Below are 24,941 nucleotides of genomic sequence, written 5' to 3' on the forward strand. Positions count from 1 at the left end.
TGACCAAAACATGCTAGTTCACTTTCATACTACTCTAATGCCTCCGTACTGAAGGTCTGTGCAATAAGTTTTGAGGCTCTTAGAATTCACCTTTCTAAGAATGCTCTTGCAATGCATCCCCACTGGAGGCCACTCTAAGACACATACATACCTTAGTGGCCAGACTAATATGGTGCTTCCCTTGACCTGGGTTCAATTCTCAATACCCCACGTGGTCCTTCTAGCACTGTCAGTTCCCTGAGTGCAGGGCCTGGAGTCAGTCCTGAGCACCCACTAGGTGACCCAGAAACAAAACAAGAAACAAAATTAAACAAAAGACATGTGCCCTACCAGATCCCTTCAGATGTTAGTTCAATAGTCTGCAAGACTCCAGATAAATTAAATAGAAAATATCACTTGAGAAGTGATAGTAATGTTAAGCAAACAGAGCTTTATCGTAATTCCCTAAGATTTCTATCAATCTCTGTCTCTGGTTTTCTCACAATAAACATAAAAAGAAGTGAGGACTGGGATTTGGTAAATGAGAAATAGCAATAACGCAAATAAAGGGAAGCCTGTCTACTATCTTACTGAATGGAGGATGTAAAAACTGACACTAAAGCTAATAGTGTCATGTAGCTGGTAAACATCGGAGAATTTGGGTGCTTGAGTTCTATGTTTTATATTCTTAGTTGAAGCAGATTAACATTTCATGTGCTCATAAGTTTGTCAGCTATGTGAAGTGAAATATTTATCTTTCAAGGCTATTTATATCATTATAATACTTTATGCTCTATAAGCAAAATGTTATGGTTGAGAAAATTGAACACTCGTCATACAACAGAACAGAAAAGGTATCTTTTTTCTATCTCTTGTAACTTTAAAATAATTGAGAGGGGGTTGAAGAGAAAGGATCTAGGGACAACAAAAAAGGGATATTGGCATTCTAGCAGTGGATGTGTGGTAACTATTATAAATCATGAGATTGCCATTAAAAATAAGTGGAAAACTATTATCCTTAATTTCATCACTTTTTCTAACCATTCATACTGAGCAATAAATTTGAAGATAAAATAAAATAAAAACCATTCAAACCACTAAGGTATTGTCCATTTTTTTATTTTTATTTTTTTATTAGTGAAACACCATGAGGTACAGTTATAGACTTATAAATTTTTGTGCTTGGGTTTCAGTTATACAATGATCAAGTACCCATCCCTCCACCAGTGCCCATCCTCCACCACCACGGGTCCCAGCATCCCTCCCACCCTTCATCCGCCCCCCCCTCCGTCCCACCCTGACTCTGTGGCAGGGTATTCCCCCTTGTTCTCTCTCTCTTCTTTTGGGTACTGTGTTTTGCAAGAGAGGCATTGAGAGGCAATCATGTTTGGTCGATAGACTACTTTTAGCATGTTTCTCCCACCCTGGGAGGGTCCTCACAACACCCTTTATTTGGTGCTCTCTTCTCTATCTGAGCTTCCTTTTCCCCTAGCACGTGTGGCTGGCCTTCAAGTCGTGGAGCAAAATTCCTGGTACTAATCTCAGCCATTCCTGGGTGTTAGTCTCCCGTTTTGTTGGTATTATCCATTTTAGTCCTTATTTCTATTCTCACACAGATTGACCAAAACTATTTCAACCAAAAATTTTTCAACCAAAACTGGTTGAATATTACCACTATATTTCAAATTTGACAGGTCTTATAAAGTTTATTGGAAATATATATTTATATTTGTAAATTCCAATAGTATCAAAGTTCTCTGAGCACTCTGTGGGGTCACTGCTAGCACAGAACCAGGAATAACTCTTGAGCTCTGCCAGGTATAGCCTAAAGGCCCCCTAACCAAATAAGCAAATAGTATCCTAAAGCAAATTATATAAAGAAAAATTTTTGACTCAATTTATTTCTATCCTCTTCCTTATTCTTACGGGAGCAAAGAAAAATTCTATGGCACAAAATTCAATTCAATTCCTTGAGAAGTTCTCTTTCTTAATTTTAAAGTTATATCTGTAGTTAAAATCATCAGTTAGCATTTTAATAAGATTTTTTTCTAATGGGTACATTGTTGTTTCTGTTCTGTAGATGCTTTTAAGGAAAATGACAAAGAATAATGTACACGCTATGAAAGAGCTAGGTAAGTAACTCTCATTCTGAAGATTCAGCAAGTCAACCTCATATTCATTTCTTCGGAACAGAACTAATTTTACTAACTAAATTGATTAGTGAGAGAATCTACTTTACTCCCAATAAAGTGGACACTTTACTAATCAATATGATTACATATTTGACTAGATTGGAATATTGTGATATTATCTCTGCTTAATTATTCTCAGCCTTATACATTTTGGGGAGTATTTTTTTGTTTTGTTTTTATTATTAAATCACTGTGAGATACAGAGTTATGAAGGTGTTCACGATTGGGTTTCACTCATACAATGTTCTGACACCCATCCCTCCACCAGTGTCCATATGGCATCACCATTGTCCCCAATTTCTCTCCCGTCACCTCCTATCCCCAGCCTTCCTCTATGGGCATTGTGGTTTGGGCATCATGGTTTGCAATACAGATGTTGAGAGGTTTTCACGTTTGTTTCTTTACTTATTGTTGGATATCAATCCTGTGTTTTAGGCTTCACCAGTGATTTGCCTCTTTCTTCCTCCTAGAGAAATTTAACATGCCATTGTTAACATCCCTAATTTGATTAAAGTCTATCTTCAACCTTTCCTTTGTGTTGGATATTAACTCTTAAGTGCTTTAGGCTTCACCAGTGAATTGCCCCCTTTCTTCATCCCAGAGAAGTTTAACATGCCCTTGCTAGCATCCCTAACTTAGCTGAAGTTTATCTTTAACCTCTCCCTTGTATTTTACCTCTCATTGTCACAGTTCCCCAAGTCAGTCTTGATTACATGTAAGCCAAAACTTTCTGCTAATTCTGAACTTGTATTTGTACTGCTTTGTATTTGAAATGCTGTGTATTTGTACCTGCTTTTCTATGTCCATTGTGTAGATGAACCATAGATTCTTTAACCATCTATCTTTAAGTCATCTATTCTTGGGCACTTGGGTTATTTCCAGATTCTGACTATTGTGAATAATGGTACAATGAACATAGAAGATGGCATTTCTGCTGTGTGTTTGTGTGCCCCTGGGGTATATTCTCAGAAATGGTATTGTTGGTTCATATGAAAGCTCAACTTCTAATATTTTTAGGAATGTTTATATTGTTTTCCAAAAAGACTGGACCAGTTCGTATTCCCACCAACAGTGAATGAGTCCCTTTCTTCCTGCATCCGCAAAAACACTGATTGTTCTTGTTCTTTTTGATGTGTGTTAGTCTCTATGGTGTGAGATATCTCATTATATTGATTTGAATCTCCCAGATGATTAGTGATGTAGAGCATTTTTATGTGTCTTTTAGTCATCTGTAATTCTTCTTTGAGAAACCTTCTGTTCATTTCTTCTCCTCATTTTCTGATGTGGTTGGATTTTTTTTGTAAAGTTCTACCAGTACCTTATATATCTTGAATATTAACCCCTTATCTAGTAGGTATTGGGTAAAAAAAATTAACCATTTCATGGGCTGTCACTGTATCTTAGTCACCATTTCTTTTGAGATGAAGAAGCTTCTTAGTTTAACGTAGTCTTATTTGTTTATCTTTCCTTTCCTTCCACTTGCTGGTCAATGGTGTTTCATCTTCGAAGATGTCTTTACCTTTATTATCACGAAGGGTTCTGCCTATGTTTTCCTCCATGTACCTTATAGATTCAGGTTGTGAGGTCTTTAATCCATTTTGATCTGACTTTTGTGCATGATGCTAGAAAGAGAGATCTGAGTGCATGTTTTTTGCTCAGTGCTTCCAGCAGCACTTGTTGAAGAGACTTTCCTTGCTTCACTTCACATTTCTTGCTCCTTTGTCAAAATTATGTGATCATATATATGAGTGTCTATGTCAGGATATCCAACTATATTCCATTGGTCTGCAGGTCTGTCTTTATTCCAATACCATGCTGTTTTAATTACTGCCACTTTGTAGTAGTTTGAAGTTGGGGAAGGTGATGCCTCCCATCTTCTTTTCCCAAGAACTGCTTAGCTATTCATTGAAGTTTATTGTTCCAAATGAATTATAGGCATGTTTTATCTATTTCTTTTTAAAATGTCATGGGTATCCTTATAAGCACTACATTGAATCTGTATAATGCTTTGGGGAGTATTAATATGCTGACAATGTTTATCCTTGGGATTTATGAGCAATGAATATATGCCCATTTCTTTGTGTCTGCTTTCATTTCCTGAAGCAGTGTTTTGTAGTTTTCTTTGTATATATCCTTTACCTCTCTAGTTAAGCTGATTCTGAGATACTTGATTTTCTGAGGCAAAATTCTGAACATGATAATTTTTTAATATCTCTTCCTTTTCTTTCATTTTTTGTATATAGATAGAAAAGCCGTGGACATTTGGGTATTGATTTTGTAGCCTGCCACTTTACTCTATAAAACTATCATTTCTAAGAACTTTTCTGTAGTCTTTAAGGTTTTCTAGGCAGCCAACATGGCCGACCCAAGTTCGATTTCTCCACCCCTCTCGGAGAGCCCAGCAAGCTACCGAGAGTATCTCGCCCGCACAGCAGAGCCTGGCAAGCTACCCGTGACGTATCCAATATGCCAAACACAGTAACAAGTCTCATGATGGAGAAGCTACTGGGCCCGCTCGAGAAAAATCGATGAACAATGGGAGGACCGTGGTTCCGAGTATCATGTCATCTGCAAATAGAGTTTGACTTCTTCCTTTCCTCTCTGAATATCCATGATGACTTTTTCTTACCTAGCTGCTATGGCATGTATTTCCAGTACTATATTAAATAGAAGCGAAAAGAGTGGGAAAACCTAGTCTTATATCTAATCTCACAGGGAAGGCTTTTAGTTTTTTCCCATTGAAAATAATTCTTGCTGTGGGGCTTGTGGCAGATGGCTTTGACTATACTGAAGAAAGTTCCTTCAACTCCAATTATTTGAGAATTTTACTCATGAATGGGTCCTAGATCTTGTCAAATGCTTTCTCTGCTTCTATTGACTTGATCCTCTAGCTTTTATCTTTTATTGATATGGTTTATTATGTTGATTGACTTGTGAGTGTTAATTCATACTTGCATCTCCGGAATGAATACTATCTGGTCATGGTGTATGAACTTTTTGTTGAGTTTTTGGATTCTATTTGCTAGTATTTTGTCGAGAATATTTCCATGTATTCATCGGGGCTATAAAATTACAATTTCCTGTGTGTGTGTGTGTGTGTGTGTGTGTGTGTGTGTGTGTGTGTGTGGTATCTGTCTGCTTTTGATATCAGGGTTACATTTGCCTTATAGAAACTAGAAGTATTTCTGTTTTCTCAATTTCCTGTAAAAGATTGAAAAGGATTGGCAGAAGGTCATCTTTAAAGGTTTGAAAAAATTTATTCTTGAATCCATCTGGACTCAGTCTTTTGTTTGGGGGATGACTTTTGATCACCATCAATGACCTTGATTGTGATAGGTATTTGTATTCCAAATCTTTTTGGTTCAGACTTGGGAGGTTATAACCCAAAGAATTTAATCATTTCTTTGAGGTTCTCTTGTCTCATGGCATAAAGTTTCATTGAAGATCCTTTGAATTTCTGTGGTTTCTGTGTTGATCTTCCCTCTCATTTCTAATTTGATTTATTAAGGTTCTTTCTTTCTCTTTCTTTGTGAGTCTTTCTAATGGTTTATCAATCTTGTTTATTATAGCAAAGAACAAGCTCTAAGTTTCATTGATCTTTTGAGCTGCATTTTGGGATTCTAGCTCATTTATTTCTGCTCTAAATTTTATTATTTCTTTCCTTCTGCCTGGTTTGGTCTCCTTTTGTTGGTCATTTTCTAAGATCTTAAGCTGTGAAGTTAGGTTATTTTTGAAGGCTCTTTTCTCCTTCCTGATGAATGCTTGCAGAGCTACAGACTTTCCTCTTGACATTACTTTTGCTGTTTACCACAAGTTCTGGTAGTTCATGTCTGTATTCTTGTTTGTTTCCGGGAACCTTTTGATTTCCTTTCTAAGCCACCATTTGCCCCACAGCAAACTGTTTAATTTCCAGGTATTTGCTTTGATTTTTGGTTTCTGTGTGTAATTAACTTCAGTTTTCAGTGCCTCATGGTTTGAAAAGATAGTTTATACAATTTCTATCCTCTTAATTTTATGGAGCTATGTTTAGTAGCCCAGCATGTGGTCTATCTTGGAGAATGTTCCATGTGCACTGGGAAAGAATGTATTTAGGTTCCTGAGGATGAAAAACGCTCTCTCTCTCTCTCTCTCTCTCTCTCTCTCTCTCTCTCTCTCTCTCTCTCTCTCTTTCTCTCTCTCTCTCCCTCTTTCTCCACACACACACACACTTTCTTCCATTTCTTCTCTCAAAGTATTTCTTTGCCAATTTATAGTCTGGATGATCTATCAAGAGCTGATAAAGCGGTGTTGAAGTCTCTATTATTGTTTTGCTATCAATGTCTTTTTTCAAGATTATTAGCAGCTGTTTTAATTATTTTGCTGGTTCCCATTTGGTGCATATATGTATAGGGATGTGAGGTCTTCCTGATGAATAGATCCTTTGATCATTCAGAAATGACCTTCACTGTGTTGTATAATCTTCTTCAACCTGAAGTCTATGTGATCTGATACTAGAACGGCCACCCTGGCATTTTTGAGGAGGTTCTTTGTTTAAAGAATTGTCTTCCATACAGCCGAAGAGAAGGGCCACATGGAGGGCTGGCTCCACAGCTCCCGGAGAAAAAACCAGGTTCCAAAAAGAGCCGAGATCATCGGGAAGTCCCAGATGGGGTAGGTGCCGCATCCTGCCTCCCCCAGATGGAACCCCGGTGACCAGAAGCCTCTACAAGCATAGCTCGAGTATGCGGGAACTAGGACTTTTCCTCCAAACCAAATGGACTTTTCCTCCAAATGTCGCATAAGCAGCCGCGCGACATCTCTCTATATACAAAGTGATCAATGGGAAGTAAATCACCCAACGTTTCTCCCTGAAAATCAGAGTTAAGTTTGGAGCACGGCCACAGCCCCAGAAACACAAGGACTTAATGCAGAACCCAGCAGCTTGGAGCAGAAAAGTGAACGGACTATGCGTATCCATCATGTCTGCCCGGAGGGGAAAGGGTGTTGCCCCATTCGCCCTCTCTTCTCTGGAAAGAAGGATGGCGGGCCGCTTGGGAGCCTTGTGGATAGCAGGTATGAGCCGGGGGTGTGGGATGTGTGCAGAGTGTTGGGTTCAATTTTCTAATTCATCCTGCCACTCTGTCTCTTAATTGGTGCATTTAGACCATTGACATTGAGAGAAACTATTGTTATGGGATAATAAGCAACTAAAACCTCATGAGAAGGGAGGCGTTCCAGTCCATCCTTCACGCCCTACCGAGGCCACCAGTTGCCCCCCACAAGCGGCTCTCCAGCACAGCCACAGCCCCAGAAGCACAAGGACTTAATGCAGAACCCAGCAGCTTGGAGCAGAAAAGTGAACGGACTATGCGTTAATCCAGGCCATCATGTCTGCCCGGAGGGGAAAGGGTGTTGCCCCATTCGCCCTCTCTTCTCTGGAAAGAAAGATGGCGGCCGCATGGGAGCCTTGTGGACAGCAGGTATGAGCCGGGGGTGTGGGGGCAACTAAAACCTCATGGGAAGGGGGGCATTTCGGTCCGCCCTTCACGCCCTACCGAGGTCACCAGTTGCCCCCCATGAGCGGCTCTCCAGCACGGCCACGACTCCAGAGCACAGAAAACAATCTCTTAATTATCTGACTTTCAGTAGAAATACTTCCAGGGTTGATAAGTAAAATAGCAGAAATCCAAAACCAACATTTAATTCTTGAACCCAGCTGTAGAAAGCAAATCACTTCACAATGCTTTTTCAGCATGTCTGATTGAGGGGGGGGGGGGGTAAACTCTAAATAATAGTGGTGAATCTTTTATTGAAACAATGAATCTAATCAAAGCAGATAGAGTGTTAACTAGAATTCATCTGCCTCACAGGGACTGGGAGGGGTGGGAGGTGGGGTTTTATTGGGGTTCTTCATGGTAAAAAATAAGTATTAGTAAAGCGAAATGTGTTTTATATTTGCATGACTGAGACCTAAACCTGAAAGCTTTGTAACTTTTCCCACAGTGATTTAATAAATAAATAAATTTAAAAAAAAAGAGTTATATACTTAAAACTACAAATAACTGATGAAAGATTATAAAGATTATATAAATAAAAATATATATTTAAAAAATAAAAAAAAAGAATTGTCTTCCAGCTTTTGACTTTGAATCTGTGTTTGTTCTAGCTGTTCAAATATGTTTCATGCAGGCAGCAGAGTGTTGGGTTCAATTTTCTAATTCATCCTGCCACTCTGTCTCTTAATTGGTGCATTTAGACCATTGACATTGAGAGAAACTATTGTTATGGGATTTTGTGCCATCTTTCTTCAGGAGTTTGGTGTGCTGTATGACTTGTCTCATCTCGAAGTAACCTCTTTATTTCTTCTTGTAACAATGATTTTGAGTCTATGAAGTTTCTGAGTTGTTGTTTATCTGTGAAGTTGTGTATTTTCGTTCAAATTTCAATTAAGCATCTGGCTGGGTAAAGTATTCTTGGTGAGGCATTCATTTCATTGAGTTTTTTCACTATATCCCACAACTGTCTTCAAGTCCTAAGGGTTCTGTCTGAAATATCTGCTGAAAATCTTAAGGATGCTTCCTTGTAAGTAGATTTCTCCTTTGATCTTGCTGCTTTCAGTATTCTATTTCTATCTATGGTTTTTATCATTATGATTAGGATGTGTCTCAGAGTATTTTTATTTGGATTTCCTTTAGTTGGTACCTCTCGGGCCTTCTGGATCTGGGTGTATGCACTCTTCAGCTCTGGGAACTTCTCAGCAAGAATGGCTTTGACTGCTGTTTTTCTTCATCAGGGTTATCTATCTGCCCTGCTGGTACCCCACTGAATCTTAAGCTGTTGTACTTGATTTCATCCAAATGTTCTCTTGTACTCTGTTGGTTTGAGGCACTTTTTCATCTTCTGCTGTTGTGTGGAGATTTTTTGTTACCTCAGCTCACTAGTTCTGCACTTAACACCTGTTTCTCTGAGGCTGAGACCTTCCAATGTGTTTTTTATTTCACCTACCGGGTTTTTCAGATCTGTCATTTCTGCTTGTATTTTTGTTTGTATTTTTCTTATTTCTGCTCTTATATCCTCCTGTATTTTATTGACAGTGAATGCCATTGTTTCTTTGAGTTCTTTATTCATCTTTAAGAGTTCCATTCTAAATTCCTTATCAGAGAGATTATATAACTCATTACTACTTGTTGGATCATCTGGATTAGCAAAACTCACTAAGCCTGGTGAGTTTCTGTGCTGCTTTACCATTGTGACCTTTGCATTTGAAGTTGTTTCTTGTGTGTTGTTGTGTAGTTAGGAATCTACAGATGTCTTTGGATGTTTATAGTGAGTTATGGAGAGGTAAAGAGATGAGAGGCCTGGGTTCACTGGTACCTATAATATAGGAAATATATGAAGTGACTTTTTCATGGTTCACTGTCACTGTCACTGTCCTCCCATTTTTCATCAATTTGCTCGAGCAGGCCCAGTAATGTCTCCATTGTGACAATTGTTACTGTTTGGCATATTGAATACGTCATGGGTAGCTTGCCAGGCTTTGCCGTGTGGATTAGATATTCTCGGAAGCTTGCCAGGCTCTCTGAGGGGGCAGAGGAAAAAAAATCGGGTTGGCCATGTTGGCCGCTTGCAAGGCAAAATGCCCTACCTGCTGTGCTATTGCTCCAGCCCTTATCATGATTCATTTTTTAATTTTTATTTATTTATTTATTTATTTACTTATTTATTTGCTCGAGCGGGCCCAGTAACATCTCCATTGGAGACTTTGTTGTTACTGTGTCTGGCATATCGAATACTCTCGGTAGCTTGCCAGGCTCTCCGAGAGGGACGGAGGAATCGAACTCGGGTCGGCCATGTTGGCAGCTTGTAAGGCGAACGCCCTACCCGCACTTATTTATTTATTGCTTTTTGGGTCACACCCGGCAATACACAGGGGTTACTCCTGGCTCGTGCACTCAGAAATTACCCCTGGAAGTGCTCGGGGGACCATATGGGATGCTGGGAATCGAACCTGGGTTGGCCGTGTGCAAGGCAAACGCCCTACCTGCTGTGCTATCATTTCAGCCACTCATGATTCATTCTTAATGGATCGTCTAAATATACAAGTTGAGTGAGCCAAGATGACTGAAAAGAAAAATTCTGAAAATTCTCTTGTGATAGCAGCACACAAACAAAATGAATAAAAACTGATTTAAGCAGTGGTAGTACAGAACAGAAGGAAGAAAGAAATGGACTTGGAATGGCACAAGGACAGTGCTGAAGGGTGTTGGACACTTTGGTGGTGAAAATACACTAATTTTATACAACAGGACCTTAAACATTTAACACTTTTGTAACCATGTTACTTAAAATGCAAAAAAGAAGTAAGTTAAATAAATAAATACATAGACTGGACGGGTGGTCACTAACTATGACATAGCAAGAGAACTTAATCAGAATCCATGTTTAAGCATGCGATGTGTAGTAAAATATATTATTCAAACAGAACAAAAAAGTGGGTCATAGACTCCAGACTTAGAATCTGTGATCAATACAGGTGAGACAGGATTGTTGATTCTCAAGCTGAGACTTTCTGTGCTTTTTCATGTATTTAAGCACCTTAAGTATATGCTGTCGAAAATGAAATGGCAAGCAGGACTACACAACTCATGGTAAATTATGATGAATTTTAGAGACTTCAGAACTGCATTTCCTTATGTTCAGTACTAAATCTTGGTCTATTATAAATATTTATTAAATGTGTAAGTAATGTCCTTATTATATCTGAAAATATTTTGTTACTTTTCAGGTTATTTAGAGTATGATCACCCAGAAATTGCTGTTGCTATGAAAACGGTGGAACAGATAAATGTCATGCTCAATATGGCTATAGAAATTGTAAAGAATTTTGGGTTAAAGGGAGCTATTCAAAAAATTGAAAGTTCTGAAATTAATAAGGTAAAATAGAAAATTTTCAAAGAAATTATTCTTACATATAGTCATGATCTTCAAATTAGTGTTGACTCTGCATCATAGGCTATCCCAGACATCTAAGTACCTAGCTTAAGATACTTACTTGAAGTAAAGAACTGACCCAAAGAGTTTCCTTCCATTATCTCTAGAGGTCAAATTCTCTTTCCTTTTCTTCCAGAATGAGAAACTATTTCTTTCCATGCTTTATTCTCAAAGTAAAGAAATGAGGAATCTATTCTTTTCTCTGGGCTGGAGCGATAGCACAGCGGGTAAGGCGTTTGCCTTGCACCAGCCAACATAGCCAATCCGAGTTCGATTCCCCCTCCCCTCTCAGAGATCCTGGCAAGCTACAGAGAGTATCTCTCCCGCACAGCAAAGATACATATTCAATATGCCAAGCACAGTAACAAGAAGTCTCAAAATGGAGACGTTACTGGGCCCGCTCAAGCAAATCGATAAACAACAGGAGGACAGTGTCAGTGATTCTTTAGTTAAAGATAGTGGTTAACAACATATCTGTGGTTCTTAGATGGCTTTTCCCAAAGAAACTATGATTTTTGACAACTATAGAATAAAATTTGACTAAAATTTAAATTTCCTTGTTAAGTGATACAAGTAATGCAAAAAGACCTAGAAGTTAAGTATACATAAATTTAAATTAGTATATAATAGCACAGCGGGTAGGACGTTTGCCTTGCACACGGCCAACATGTCCGACCTGAGTTTGCTTCCTCCACCCTTCTCAGAGAGCCTGGCAAGCTACCAAGAGAATCTCACTGCATGGCAAAGCCTAGCAAGCTACCCTTGACTTATTCCATATGCCAAACACAGTAACAAGTCTCACAATATTACTGGGCCCGCTCAAGCAAATCGATGAAAAATGGGAAGACAGTAACAATGACAGTGACTCTATAATGTTAAGTGAAATATCTATAGTAACCAAAAGAAAAGTAACTAAAGAATATACACAAAAATAAGTGAGAAATTAATTTGTGTTTTGTCACAAAAATCTCAACTAAATACAGAAGAGAGTAATGTAAAAAAAAATACAAAATAAACTAGGCACTCAAAAAATAAATAGTAAAGTTATATCAATTATAGTTGCTTCAAATAACATAAAATAATTGTACATGTAAAACGACTAAGATAATAAATTTTATAGTTAGTATATTTTAAACACATGAAAAATGGGGAAAATTTGTGAGTTAATGTTAGGCAGTAAGGCATAATATAAACCTAGAATAGTCAAATAATACAGAAATAGAATTGTATGAAAATGAACTATATCCATGCAACAAAGAGATTAGTTGCAAACTAAAAAAAAAAAAAAGCAAAAGCAAAAAAACCAGTTATCTAGTGTATAATAAAGTGGCATTTCAAATTAGGAGAAATGAGATACCATTCAATAAGTAATGCTCAGGCATTCAAAATAATTATGAAAATATAATATTAGAACTGCACATGATATGAGGAGGCAAAGGCTTCACTATGATTTAGCAGAAATTACATAAATTTTATAATCAAATGTGAAGAATATATTTATTTTCTAACCTAGTAAAAGATTGCAATAGAAATCTCTATGGATTATGTATAAAACTAATCATACATAGAAAATCAATGTAAATGAGATATTAATTAATTAATAAAAAATATATTAAATCTCTTAGCAATCTAGGAGTTACATGCCTTTCTTAAACTAGCAGAGGGCAATTGTAAGCACATGAGTATCATATTCAATGCCACATGCTGGGAAGTTTGTCCTGTCCTTTAGGAAGTTCTTTGCTTCTTCCAAAACTGGTTTCAAAGCCATGAATTCCTTAAACTATTTATTGCCTGTATAAGAAGCTCTGTCTCTTTAGTTTGGGTTTGCTACTTTTCCACCCCTAGATATCTTTAGTGAAAAGAGTAAATAATACTGTATACAAACCCAGAATGCTGTAATGGCCTGGGTTCATTGTTGTTTAGTATTAAAGGTACAGAGTGATTAAGAAAATTGCCCCAAGGTCAGGCAACTGGGCTGTATTTAAATGCAAGCATTCAAAATCCAATACAGGGATTCAAATTCCAGAATTCACATTCAAATCCATGTGTAAAACATCAAAAACAGCAATAGAAGAGAAGGTTGTATTTCTTCTGGTTTCATCCTTGGAAAAAGTACAGGAACAACTGAATATAAAAGGGTGACTTAATTGAAACTGCTGAAGTTGGAATGCATAGCCTGCACGGGCTGTAGAATAACTTTAGAGTGAATAGGGGAGTACAGTATTACGTCCAGCATTATGATGTGACAGCTTACACATATTTTAGTATATTTTCAGCAAACTCATACATATTCATGAGCAAGAACAGTGAGATATAGTTGGAATGCACATCACATACACAGAAAATAATGGAGAAGCATCAACAGCTTGTGTTTTTCTGTATGGTAATGAAGATCAAAGAGGAGAGAGATCAAAGAGAACTCTGTACAGTCTCTACTGTCCAGTCAAGGGCCTCAGTCCTCACCAGTGCAAACGTTTCCTGAAAGTTCAACTTTGGCCAAACAGAGCCAATATAACGCAATGAGGGAGTTTTTCCCTGAGACAGGTAGTTGACACCTCCCAAACCACAAAATGCCTGTGCAGTCTGTTTTAGTTTTTCCTAACCTTGGAGAGTCATTCTAAATTTGGGGATGGGGGGAACGAAAAGGGAGAGTGGTGAAAGAGAAGAGGCAAAAATCTTTGACACTGGCTAGAAAGACCAAGAGTCTTAAACTTATAAAATCTAGTATAAAGAGTCAGAGATTAAGATTAAGGTGGTCACCGTGTACGAGGCCAGCCTTGGTTGAAATCCCAACATTGCGCATAATGATCCCTGGTCAGGAGTAAGCTGTGAACACAGCTAGGAATGACCCCAAAACAAAAAGTGAAGAAAATCTCTTTACTGGGAAAATTTACCATGTAAAAAGTAATGAACAGACCAATGTGTTACATTCAATGATAAATCACTGTTAAATGATAAAGCCTCATTGTTAAGTGATAAAACCTCATTTATAAAAAGCTATTATACCCTAAAGCACTGCAGTGAAATACATATAAATTCAGTGACTGTACAGTATGTGTTACAAAATAAATATTTATATTGTATATGGTTTTGCTCTTTAAGATTTTTTTACTACCTTTGACTTTTTGTATTTCAAATCACTGTCACTGTCACTGTCCTTCCATTGTTCATCAATTTTCTCGAGTGGGTCCAGTAACATTGTGAGACTTGTTACTGTGTTTGGCATATCGAATACGTCATGGGTAGCTTGCTGGGATTTGCCATGTGGTATTTCAAATAAATTTTATATTTTAGATACAGCTTGTCAAATTTTGTTAAATAACCAACCAAAAATTTTGGGGGGTCTACTGTGAGCCTGTACATCAATTCAGAGAAAATCAACATTTCTCTAATACTGATTCAATCTATTAACAGCTCTTGCTTAAATTAGCCAAAGTTTATTCAAAGAATTTATAAAACTCTTTAGAATTGCTTATCTACTGAAAATCTACTATTTTTAAAAACTGTGCAGATTTTTGTACCAAAAGCATACACATTAACAATATTGTAAACATGTTGCCTCAACTTCAATTTCTAAAATATACTTTAAAAACTTGAGCAAAACATTTTACAGAGTACTTCACAACAAAAATATAAAAATGACCAAAAGATGCCAAATATTATTATCATAGTTTGATACAAATAAAATCAAAATTAAATCCCAAATCAGAATAATCAAATTAAACATTTTTAATTAATAATACCAAATGTAGGCAACAATGTGGACCACTCAATCAGGTATATAAATTGATCCAAATATTTTGCAAAAAAAATTTGTAGAGGGAGGTATAGTGCCACCAGCAGGTCAACCTATACCTGTGCAGTGAGTGCATCAGCAGTCTGATGGTACCTTCAGACTTCCAGATACCCCAAAATTGCTCCTGTGCCTTTGATCAGACCCCAATAACTTGGGGCGAAGTTTACCAAGAAATTAAACGGCCAAAAGTTAGGTATGTGGGAGCCACACCCACAAACCACCTACAGCTCAACTATATAAGCTCACTTATTGGCCTTATTTCAGAGACCCATAAATCTTTAAAGAGATCAAAAGACGCAATTAGGTCCTATAGCATGGAGGTAGGCAGGAACCCTTGACTGAGATCTCCAGGCCTGCTTGGATGGGGACTGGGCTTCCTCCCCCAGGTCCCCAGTTTTCCAGTACCTTGACAGTCACACCCACAGACTGTCCTGGATGCCTTGCAATCTCATCAATGGTCAAGACCCAGAAGAGAGTGCCACAGAATGCCCTGACCTCGCACCAGGCTGTCTTCACTGGGGCACCTCGGAAGGCCAAGTTGAGTCTCCCTCCCCATCCTAAGTAGAGCCCCTGCCACCAAAAATCTCCAGAACCCAACTGCCACTAGGCGCAAGGCCACTCTACACATGCTCAGATCACCTCCCCCAAGAGTCGACGAGCCTCACTCAAGACGAGATGAACCTCACCAAAGAGCGGACCGACAGGAAAACCCAGGTATGAGGGAAACCTATGACTGAGATCTCCAGGCCCGCTCGGATCGGGACTGGGCCTCCTCCCCCCAGCTCCCCAGTTTTCAAGTAGCTTGGCAGTCACATCCACAAACCACGCTCCCTCCCCACCCCCCCATGTATTGTCATCAACTGCCAAGAGCCAGGGACTATAAACTAAAGCTTCCAGAAAAGAGCAACACAGAATTTCTTAGACATTATATTCTATCCATAACAATCAATACAAAGCAAGTTGTCTAGCATTGCCTTTTCAGCAGGTTTGAGTGGTGTTGAGACTGGTATTGAAATATTGAATATAACCTTAGTAGACAGAGTATGGGGGAAATTTTCTGCCACACACAGCAGGTAAGGGTTGGAATGGGGATGGGGTGGGGGAATACTGGGAATTTTGGTGGTGGAAAATGTGCACTGGTGAAGAGATGGGTGTTTGATGATTGTATGACTGAAGCTCAAACATGAAAGCTTTGTAACTGTATCTCACAGTGAATCAAAAAAAAAGAGGGTGGAGGAAAGTAATAATAAAATAAAATAAACATTCTGAATAAAAAAAGAAAAAGTAATGTGGAGTTCATGTCCAGTTCAATCAGCTTAATCAATGGCTGAATAAATAGCAGTATGCTTATGTTATTAAAAAAAATGTCGAATTTTCTGAACCTGAGTCTATCTTATAACCCAGAAATTGGGTTACATAAACATATATTAACAAAGTGTACATGTATGTACAGCAGCAAAGAAATAGAGCAATATTACAGAAGCCTAAAGCTTGTATAAATCAAATGTTGGTTACTATTAGATAAATAAAACTGTAACATATTTATACAACATAATGTTCATATACGGGCTGGAGCGATAGCACAGTGGGTAGGGCATTTGCCTTGCACAGGCCAACCTGGCCAATTCGGAGAGCCCAGCAAGCTACAAAAAGTATCTCGCCCACACAGCAAAGCCTGGCAAGCTACCCGAGACGTATTTGATATGGTATATAATATATACATATAATATATAATATTACACAACTTAAAACTATACTTAGACATGAATGAATTCCATTCCCTCTAGTATTATAGGCAATTTTCAGAAATCTAATGTTGAGAAAATAAAACCAGACACACAGGAGTGCACAATTCATTGATTTCATGATAAAACTTAAAACTAGATCAAATTAGACTATGTACATGAAAGAGTATTTCTATTTGTATAGGAATGATGTCTGAAAGAGAACATAAAGGAAAATTTAGGTTGTAGTAAATGTTTCATTTCTTAATCGATGCTGGTTCCACATATCTTTTCACTCTATCAATTTTCCTTCTTGAGTAGCATTTATGATTTCTTAATTTTTTACATATTTACTGAACTTTATAAGTCTTTTAAAAGTTTAGTCCTATGGTAACATAAGAAAATGCTAAGAGGTAAAAAAAATTGAGGTTTCTGTGTGCTAATAAAACTCTAAGAACGAGAAAGGGAAATTATGAAAAAAAGTCAATTGTTATAAAAGTGTCTGTGAATAACAGTTTCCCACTGCCTTAATTTTGTGCTTTTAGTTAATAATGGCCAAAAAGAAAGAAATAATCAATCTTCAACCTACTATCAAACCTCTAACTGTTAGTGAAGCATTACTTCATATCCCATGGCTAGATAAAGACCAGAATAAAATAAACTTCATTCTGGTAAGTTTATTTTGTAACAATGACATATTTAATGTACCGCTCTATGGTTTTTTTAAAATTTAGCTTCAGAAAAGGTAAATATCTCAATCAGTACAGCACACACGTAGATGTGTGAGATCCTGATTTCAATCCCTGGCGTCACACTGGCCCTTGAATATCACCAGATATATCCTTGGTTGTCCTTTAGCACTCTCGGGGCAAAACAGGACTGCGTTGTTAAACTGGGTCATCAGGCCTGCACTACCAGAATTAAATGTCACCCGGGGTGGCTCCAATTAAAAAATTAAGATTTAACTATCATTTGAGTCTTTAAATGTCCTTTATTATCTGTAGTATAATATAAAAGTCTCTCTGGCTGACATGCACGTTTCTTCTAAAACATTCCTGTCTAGCTATTTTTACTTTCTGTTCATCATATACCCCAATCTATTCATAGTAGCCTAAGCATTTTATATTTCTTTTTAATTCCATTCCCCCTGGGGTGTGCTATTTTCTTGAATGCCCTTGGTTTTTCATATTTTCCCCAAGTATTTCTTCTAATTGCTTCTTTGGATACATTTCCAGTATTCAGAAAAGTAAGTTCTGAGTCAAAAACACACAATAAGAAATTTTTGTGGTTCCATTCTCAATTTAGAGACCAAAGGTTTTACCCTTGCATCTATCATACACCTGTTTCATCTTACCAAGTATATTATGTTACAATTATGTCTCTTTTCCATAGTTTTTGTTTGTTGGCAGTCACACCAATGGATGCTCAGGGGTAACGCCTGGCTTTGTAGTCATGAATTACTCCTGACAGAGCTTGGAGGACCATATGGAATGCAGAATCAAATCCGCATACAAGACAAATGTCCTACTCTCCATAATACTGCTCAGACTCCTCCACAGTTTATATACATATGTATATATGGAAATATGTTCATTTTGAAGCAATGACATATTTAATGTACTACTATATGGTGCATTAAATTTTAAATTGAGGCAGGAGAAATAGCTCAACTGGTAGAGCACATACTTAGATGTGTGAGATCCTGACTTATGTATATATATACACATATGTGTGTATATAAATGTCTCTGTTATATATATACATATATACATGTATGTGTGTGTATATATAGAGAGAGAGCTCACTAATTTTTATAATACCCAGCATTTTGCACATTGTATGGATAATGAGGATAACTATTTGAGGAATTAAATAATGAGTTGATGAATTAATGAATAGACATAACTTGTTCTAAAAAAAGTCCTCTTCCTAGAGTTTTTTTGGGTTAACAATATTTTTGGCCTACTTAAAATATTTTAAATAGTTAGAATTACTTAGTTTATAGTTATTTAGAGCCCAGCTTCTTAACCTCAGTATGGTGAGTTTTGACACCATACAGAGTCACATAACTGAATCTGAATGTGGGAGGTCATGAGAAATTTAGCAATAGTAGAACACTTATAACAATGGTCAAAAATGGATCCAAAATTAACCACATGCTGAGTATGAGGCTTTACTGGCAGTGCTCACCCACGTTGCTTTTTTGTGTAAAAAGGGATTACAAGTGGAAAATTTTAAGATGCCCTGGTTTAGAGCATGTTTGAGACATACATATGCTATTTGCATAGCTCCTGGTTATTTTTTATCCAGAAAAACATAGCCTTATTCAAAAAAGGCCATTTATCCATATATGGCTTAGGCAAGAACTAACTAATAAATGGCCATTATCTATATATGGTGTAGGCAAGACACAGTTCCTGCCTAAATCATATATAGATAACCCATCCAAAGTTAGATATACTCATTTATATACTCACCTTCCTTTTTTTTCTAGAATTTTTTCTCAGATATTAAATATAATATGAATACTTTGAATAAAAACCAACACCTACAGTCACTGTCACTGTCATTGTCCTCCCGTTGTTCATCAATTTTCCCGAGCAGGCCCAGTAATGTCTCCATCATGAGACTTTGTTGTTACTGTGTTTGGCATATCGAATACATCACGGGTAGCTTGCCAGGCTTTACCGTGCGGGCGAGATACTCTCTGTAGCTTGCCAAGCTCTCCCAGAGAGGCAGAGGAATCAAACCTGGGTCGGCCATGTTGGCTGCTTGCAAGGCAAGCACCCTACCCACTGTGCTATCGCTCCAGCCCCACCTACAGTCACTGCTAAAATATTATTTATAGCAAATTTTTACTCATGGCCCTTGTGATTGCCCTTTACCAGATTAAGGAAGATCTGTTTATTTCTAGCTTGCTAAGGGTTTTATGCATTTTCAATAGTGAAATAATGTTTCATTTAAATTGAATACATCTAGTCTATTCAGGTGATAGTTTACATCTATATTTATTTTTATTACAAACTTTTATTTAAAACAGCATTATAAATCCCAGTACTTCGATAAAATGGTTACATTTTTAAAAATTATTTTCTTCTATAAATGTATACTATATAAAAATATTAAAATGCATACATGATGTAAACTTAAGCATCTCTAGTACGGCTGAAGTATTTATAATTAAAGTGTTATATAAAATTTTTTAGGAAGAATCTAAATTTATAACATATGACTGTGGAAATTATATATTTGAAGAAGGTGAAAAGCCTGAAGGAATTTATATCATTATTTCAGGCATGATAAAGGTAAGGTAGAGTTATTAAAAATGCACTTGCAGGCATTAATTTATATGGCTGACTAATTATTTTTCTACATTAAAATTGCATCTATATTCAAACAATTTTTGTTCTGATACTATGGATAATATCATTCATGCCCTCTTAAATCATACTCTCTCATAAGATGCAGAAACAAAAGATGACCATTAAGATAGAAATGTACAATGTAAATTTATTCAATATTTATTGAGTTGGAGATTTTGCCATTCTCCAACAAATACAGATTGTCTGGGTAGAAAGGAATTGAAAATACATACATGTTTAAATCTTTTATTTCTAATTATTGTTAGTTTAATAAATTTGCTTGAGAAGATACAAATAATCTTCTTAAAACACATGCATATATAAAAACTGTTAAAAGTCAAAGAAAAATGTAGTAAATTAATTTTGCATATGTACTTTTCTTTCTTTGTTCCTGAACAGCTTCAAAGATCAAAGCCAGGTTTTGGGATTAACCAAATACTCTGGGAGTCAGAGGAGCAAGATGATGAGATCTTTTACACAGACTACTTGATCAGTGGGGCAATATTAGGAGAATTATGCTGTTTAACCAATAAACCTATGAAATATTCTGCCTCTTGCAAAACAGTAGTAGAGGTCAGTAAACATCACCTTATGTCCTACTGTCAAATCTCATTAAATGATTAGTATTCAACTTTAAGTTTATTTCTGTACGTAATAGGAAGTTAGTGACAATTTTGAAATATAAGAAAGCTAAAGGGAAAAAATTGTTATTGAATTATACTTACTTGGTATAATGTCCTAGAAAAATAACTTGTAAAATTTAGTCTGCTATTTGAAAGGATTTAACTAGAAACTTGCTTCTATGCGATTTTCTATTTTTTTTACTTTATTTAAACATAATGGCTTACAAAATAGTTCATAATACGATTATCATAGATATCAAATGTTCCGACCCCTATCCCACCACCAGAGTGACCCTTCTTCCACCATTGTCCCCATTTTCCCTACCACCCCTCTAGCCTGCCCCTTTGGCATGAACAAAAGCTTATTTTATATTTCTTGTTACAACTAAATGGCTAATGGAATTATTAAAAAAAGATACTTCAGTAAAAGAAAATTTGTGAAAATTGTTGTTTCTCCCCATGGGTCATTAAGTCCTTATCTGAGGGTTTACTAAGTTGTTTGTTGCTAGTTGAGCGTGCTGTGTTATTGTTTTTATTTACTGAGCATAGTTGGCTTCCACATTTCTTGTGCATCTAATTTAGTGTGCTCATACTGGAGCACCAGTATTGTGGCATTTGGAGACATCACAGAGCCATGCACTCCAGGAGTTTCAGAATCTGTAGCCCTGTTTACTTGACAGCAAGTGTGGGATGTGGGTGTGACTTTCAGGACTTCAGGAAGTCGGGAAGTTGGGGGAAAGACTTTCCACCCACTCTGAGAAGACCCTATAGCTCTCAGCCTGAAAACTGCTGTATGTACGCATGAATTCTTTCCAATTGGCTTGCATCTCTTTAAAGATGTAGTCTTAAACCCGTAGAGCTGTTCCAATTTATGAATTTGCATGGTGGCAGCTGGGGGATGTATGAGGGCCCCTATGAGACTTTAAATAAGGTGTTGGGTGGAATATATTTTACTATCAATCCTGTAATTTGGAAGGTAAAGAGGGAAAAATTCCTAGGCTCTATTAATAAGGAAGTTGAGTAAAATGGGTGAAAGTTTCTCTAAACACGCCTGAGTATATAATCCTACAATCGGGGGCAACTACAGGTATGCTACAAGAGCATCACACTACACCCTGGCAGTGGTCCCCCAAACACTTGCGAATGTACCACCCCACCCCACCCCCGCCAAAATACTCTAGCCTTTAACAAATAGCCCAAAGCAAGAGAATCTGAGAATTAGTTCCCATAACTGAGCTGACCATGGCAGTGAGAGGGTAGAGGGGGACCTTGGGAACTGGACACTCTGGTGGAGGTCTGCTGTTGAAACATTGTATGAATGAAATCCTATCATTGACAGTAATGTAAATCACAAGGACTGAAATATAACTTAGAAATTGTTTTGATTTTTTTTAATATGGCATGCTAGTAGTAAGAACATCTTAGCTAGAAGTTAAAGGCACTAAATGAAAGATAAATGTACTTAAAAATTTTTTTTAAAGAGACATGATCTACAAACTTACTGATAGTTGCATTTTAGTCATAAAATAATTCAACAATGCAACACCAATCTCTCCACCAGTGTCCACTTCCCTCCACAAGTGTTCCCAGATTCTCTTCCCATCCCATCCTCCACTCCACCCCCACCTGTCAACTTGACAGGCACCTTACAAAGCTTCAGTGGTTGTCGCTTAGATCTCATGTTTTCAGTTCTGTTGAATCTGTGTTTTGGATATATGGCTATCCCCCTCACTTATATCACTGATGTAACTGAAGCCCTGATGCCTGTTAATCTTTTATTTTTTATTCTCTTCTTCCCCGCTAGATTTCTTTCCTTCTCTGTCAGTCTCCTCTCTAAACACTGGAGTCAAGAATGATCTAAGCATCCCTCTTTCACTACAATGCTTAATTTTAGTGGCCCACTCCAATTCCTTGTAGGTCTATAGCACCAAAGATTTGAACCAATATGGGCAATGATATATTTCTATATTCTGCTTACTGACTGATAATCTCCCTCAGAGGGTAGAAGACATAGGAAGAAACCTCCATTACTTTAAGAAGTTTCATTCCTTTGGGGGTTGGAGCAATATCACAGCAGGTAGGGTGCATGCGGCCGACTCAGGTTCGATTCCCAGCACCGCATGTGGTCCCCTGAGTACCACCAGGAGTAATTACTTTGGTACATCTACACAATGGAATACTATGTAGCTGTCAGAAAGGATGAAGTCATGAAATTTACATACAAGTGGTACTACATTCATTAATTTTTAAAATACAATAGTCAATATCAATGTTGCTCTTACTTCAAGTATTATATATGGATTTTTTTCCATTTGGTTTGTGGGCCACACCCAGCTTTTCTAGGAGCTAAATCTTGGCTCTGTGCTCAAGGATCACTCCCTGAGGTGTCAGGGATTGAACCCAGATCAGGTTGTGTAAGGCAAGCGCCTTACCCTCTATACTGTCCTCCTCTGGCAGCTATAAATGGCTTTTTAAAGGGGGTTTTAATTAGTGAAAAGATACTTTCTGTATCTCAAATTACATATAACACTTGCTCTTTAGTGAGAAAGTAAATCAAGACTGTAAAAGAAGAATTTTATAAAAAAAAAAATGATCTGAAATAAAACTGTGGTCAAAAGCTGCACACAAACTTTTTTTTCCAGTGTTTTTTTCTTTTGTTTTTATTCACTCACCCACTCTTGAGCCTCATTCCACTATATTCAGATAACCAGGTAACCATAGTTATTTTATCAGTACCCACTAGTCTTACCTTGTTTTCACTGTTTATCAGTTTTATATCTTGTTCTGTTCTAATCATAAATATAATCATAAATACAAACTTAATCATAAGTTTCACATCTTTAATAGCTCTAATTATAAAATCATAAATATTTTATTATTGAGAGACCGGCAGGCTACCGAGGGTATCTTGCCCGTGTGGCAAAGCCTGGCAAGCTCCCCGTGACCTATTCGGTATGCCAAACACAGTAACAACAAGTCTCACAATGGAGATGTTACTGGGCCTGCTTGAGCAACTCGATGAACAGCAACTCGATGAACAACGGGAGGACAGTGACAGTGACAGATATTTATAGATATAATCACCTGATATTTATCTTTTTTCCTTCTGGCTTATTTTCCATATAATTTTTTCAGATTCCTTCCAAAACTTTCTGTAAATGGAAAATTTCAGTTTTTAAAAAATTGTTAAAAAGTTAAAAAAATAAAAAATAATTTAAAAATTAAAAATTTTAATTATTGTAAATAATGTTGCAATGAGCATTAGCTGGGTATTTTTAAGACATAAGTATATCTTTTTTAAAATTAGTTATTATTTTTATTTATTTTTTAATTTTTATTAGTGAAACATCATGAGGTACAGTTGTAGACTTACAAATTTTTGTGCTTGGGTTTCAATTATACAACGATCAAATACCCATCCCTCCACCAGTGCCCATTTTTCACCACCACTGATCCCAGTATCCCTCCCACCCCCCATCCCCTCCACCCCACCCTACCTCTGTGGCAGGGCATTCCCTTTTGTTCTCTCTTTCCTATTGGGCGTTGTGGTTTGCAAAAGAGGCAATGGGTGGCAATTATGTTTGGTCTATAGTCTACTTTAGGCATGCTTCTCCCATCCTGGGACGATCCTCCCAACACCCTTTATTTGGTGCTCCCTTCTCTATCTGAGCTCCCTTTTCCCCTAGCATGTGTGGCTGGCCTCCAAGCCATGGAGCAAAATTCCGGGTACTAATCTCGGCCATTCTTGGGTGTTAGTCTCCTAATTTGTTACTTTATGTTCCCCAGATGAACGCAATCTTTCTATGTCTATCCCTCTTTTTCTGCGCTGGGTATTATTTTTGTCTTGATTTTTATAGATGTCCAAAGGCAAGATTTCTGCTTACTATAACAACTCTATCTTCACCTTTTACGAATCTGTTTTAATACACATATTTCTCCTGAACAGTGATGGTTTTTTCTCATAAGCCTATCAGACAGTTTGTATGTCCTCTTAGGGACAAATCTTCTGCCCATCTAAATGGTGATTTTGTTTTTTCTGTTTAGTTTGTTAAATATTTGTATAATTTTGATCTGACCTCTCATCAGATGTAAAATATTCTCCCCATTAAGTATGCTATCTTTTCACTATGTTTGTATTTCTTTTGCTGTATAAAACCTTTTTAGTTTAAAACAGTCCCAGTTGTTTATCTTTACTTTCATTCCTCTGCTATTTGTAGCCAAATCCTAACATTTTAACCTGAAGACGTAAAACATTTCACGTGCATTTTCATCTATGTTCTTGGTGATTTGGGTAT

General features: G+C 37.1%; 1 protein-coding gene across 1 annotated transcript in view; it reads left to right on the forward strand.

Annotated features, from left to right (window-relative positions):
* The window catches only part of SLC9C1 (solute carrier family 9 member C1), a 121,280-nt gene that overhangs the window by 77,060 nt on the left and 19,279 nt on the right, over positions 1-24,941 (forward strand). Inside the window, exons 18-22 of the mRNA XM_056109139.1 lie at positions 2,060-2,111; positions 10,936-11,084; positions 17,207-17,332; positions 19,868-19,966; positions 20,423-20,596. Coding sequence (XP_055965114.1) covers positions 2,060-2,111; positions 10,936-11,084; positions 17,207-17,332; positions 19,868-19,966; positions 20,423-20,596 — 600 coding nt within the window. The remainder of the gene's footprint in view (positions 1-2,059; positions 2,112-10,935; positions 11,085-17,206; positions 17,333-19,867; positions 19,967-20,422; positions 20,597-24,941) is intronic.

This window comes from Sorex fumeus, unplaced genomic scaffold (assembly GCF_029834395.1).
Source record: "Sorex fumeus unplaced genomic scaffold, SorFum_2.1 ptg000265l, whole genome shotgun sequence".
Taxonomy (NCBI): Eukaryota; Metazoa; Chordata; class Mammalia; order Eulipotyphla; family Soricidae; genus Sorex; species Sorex fumeus.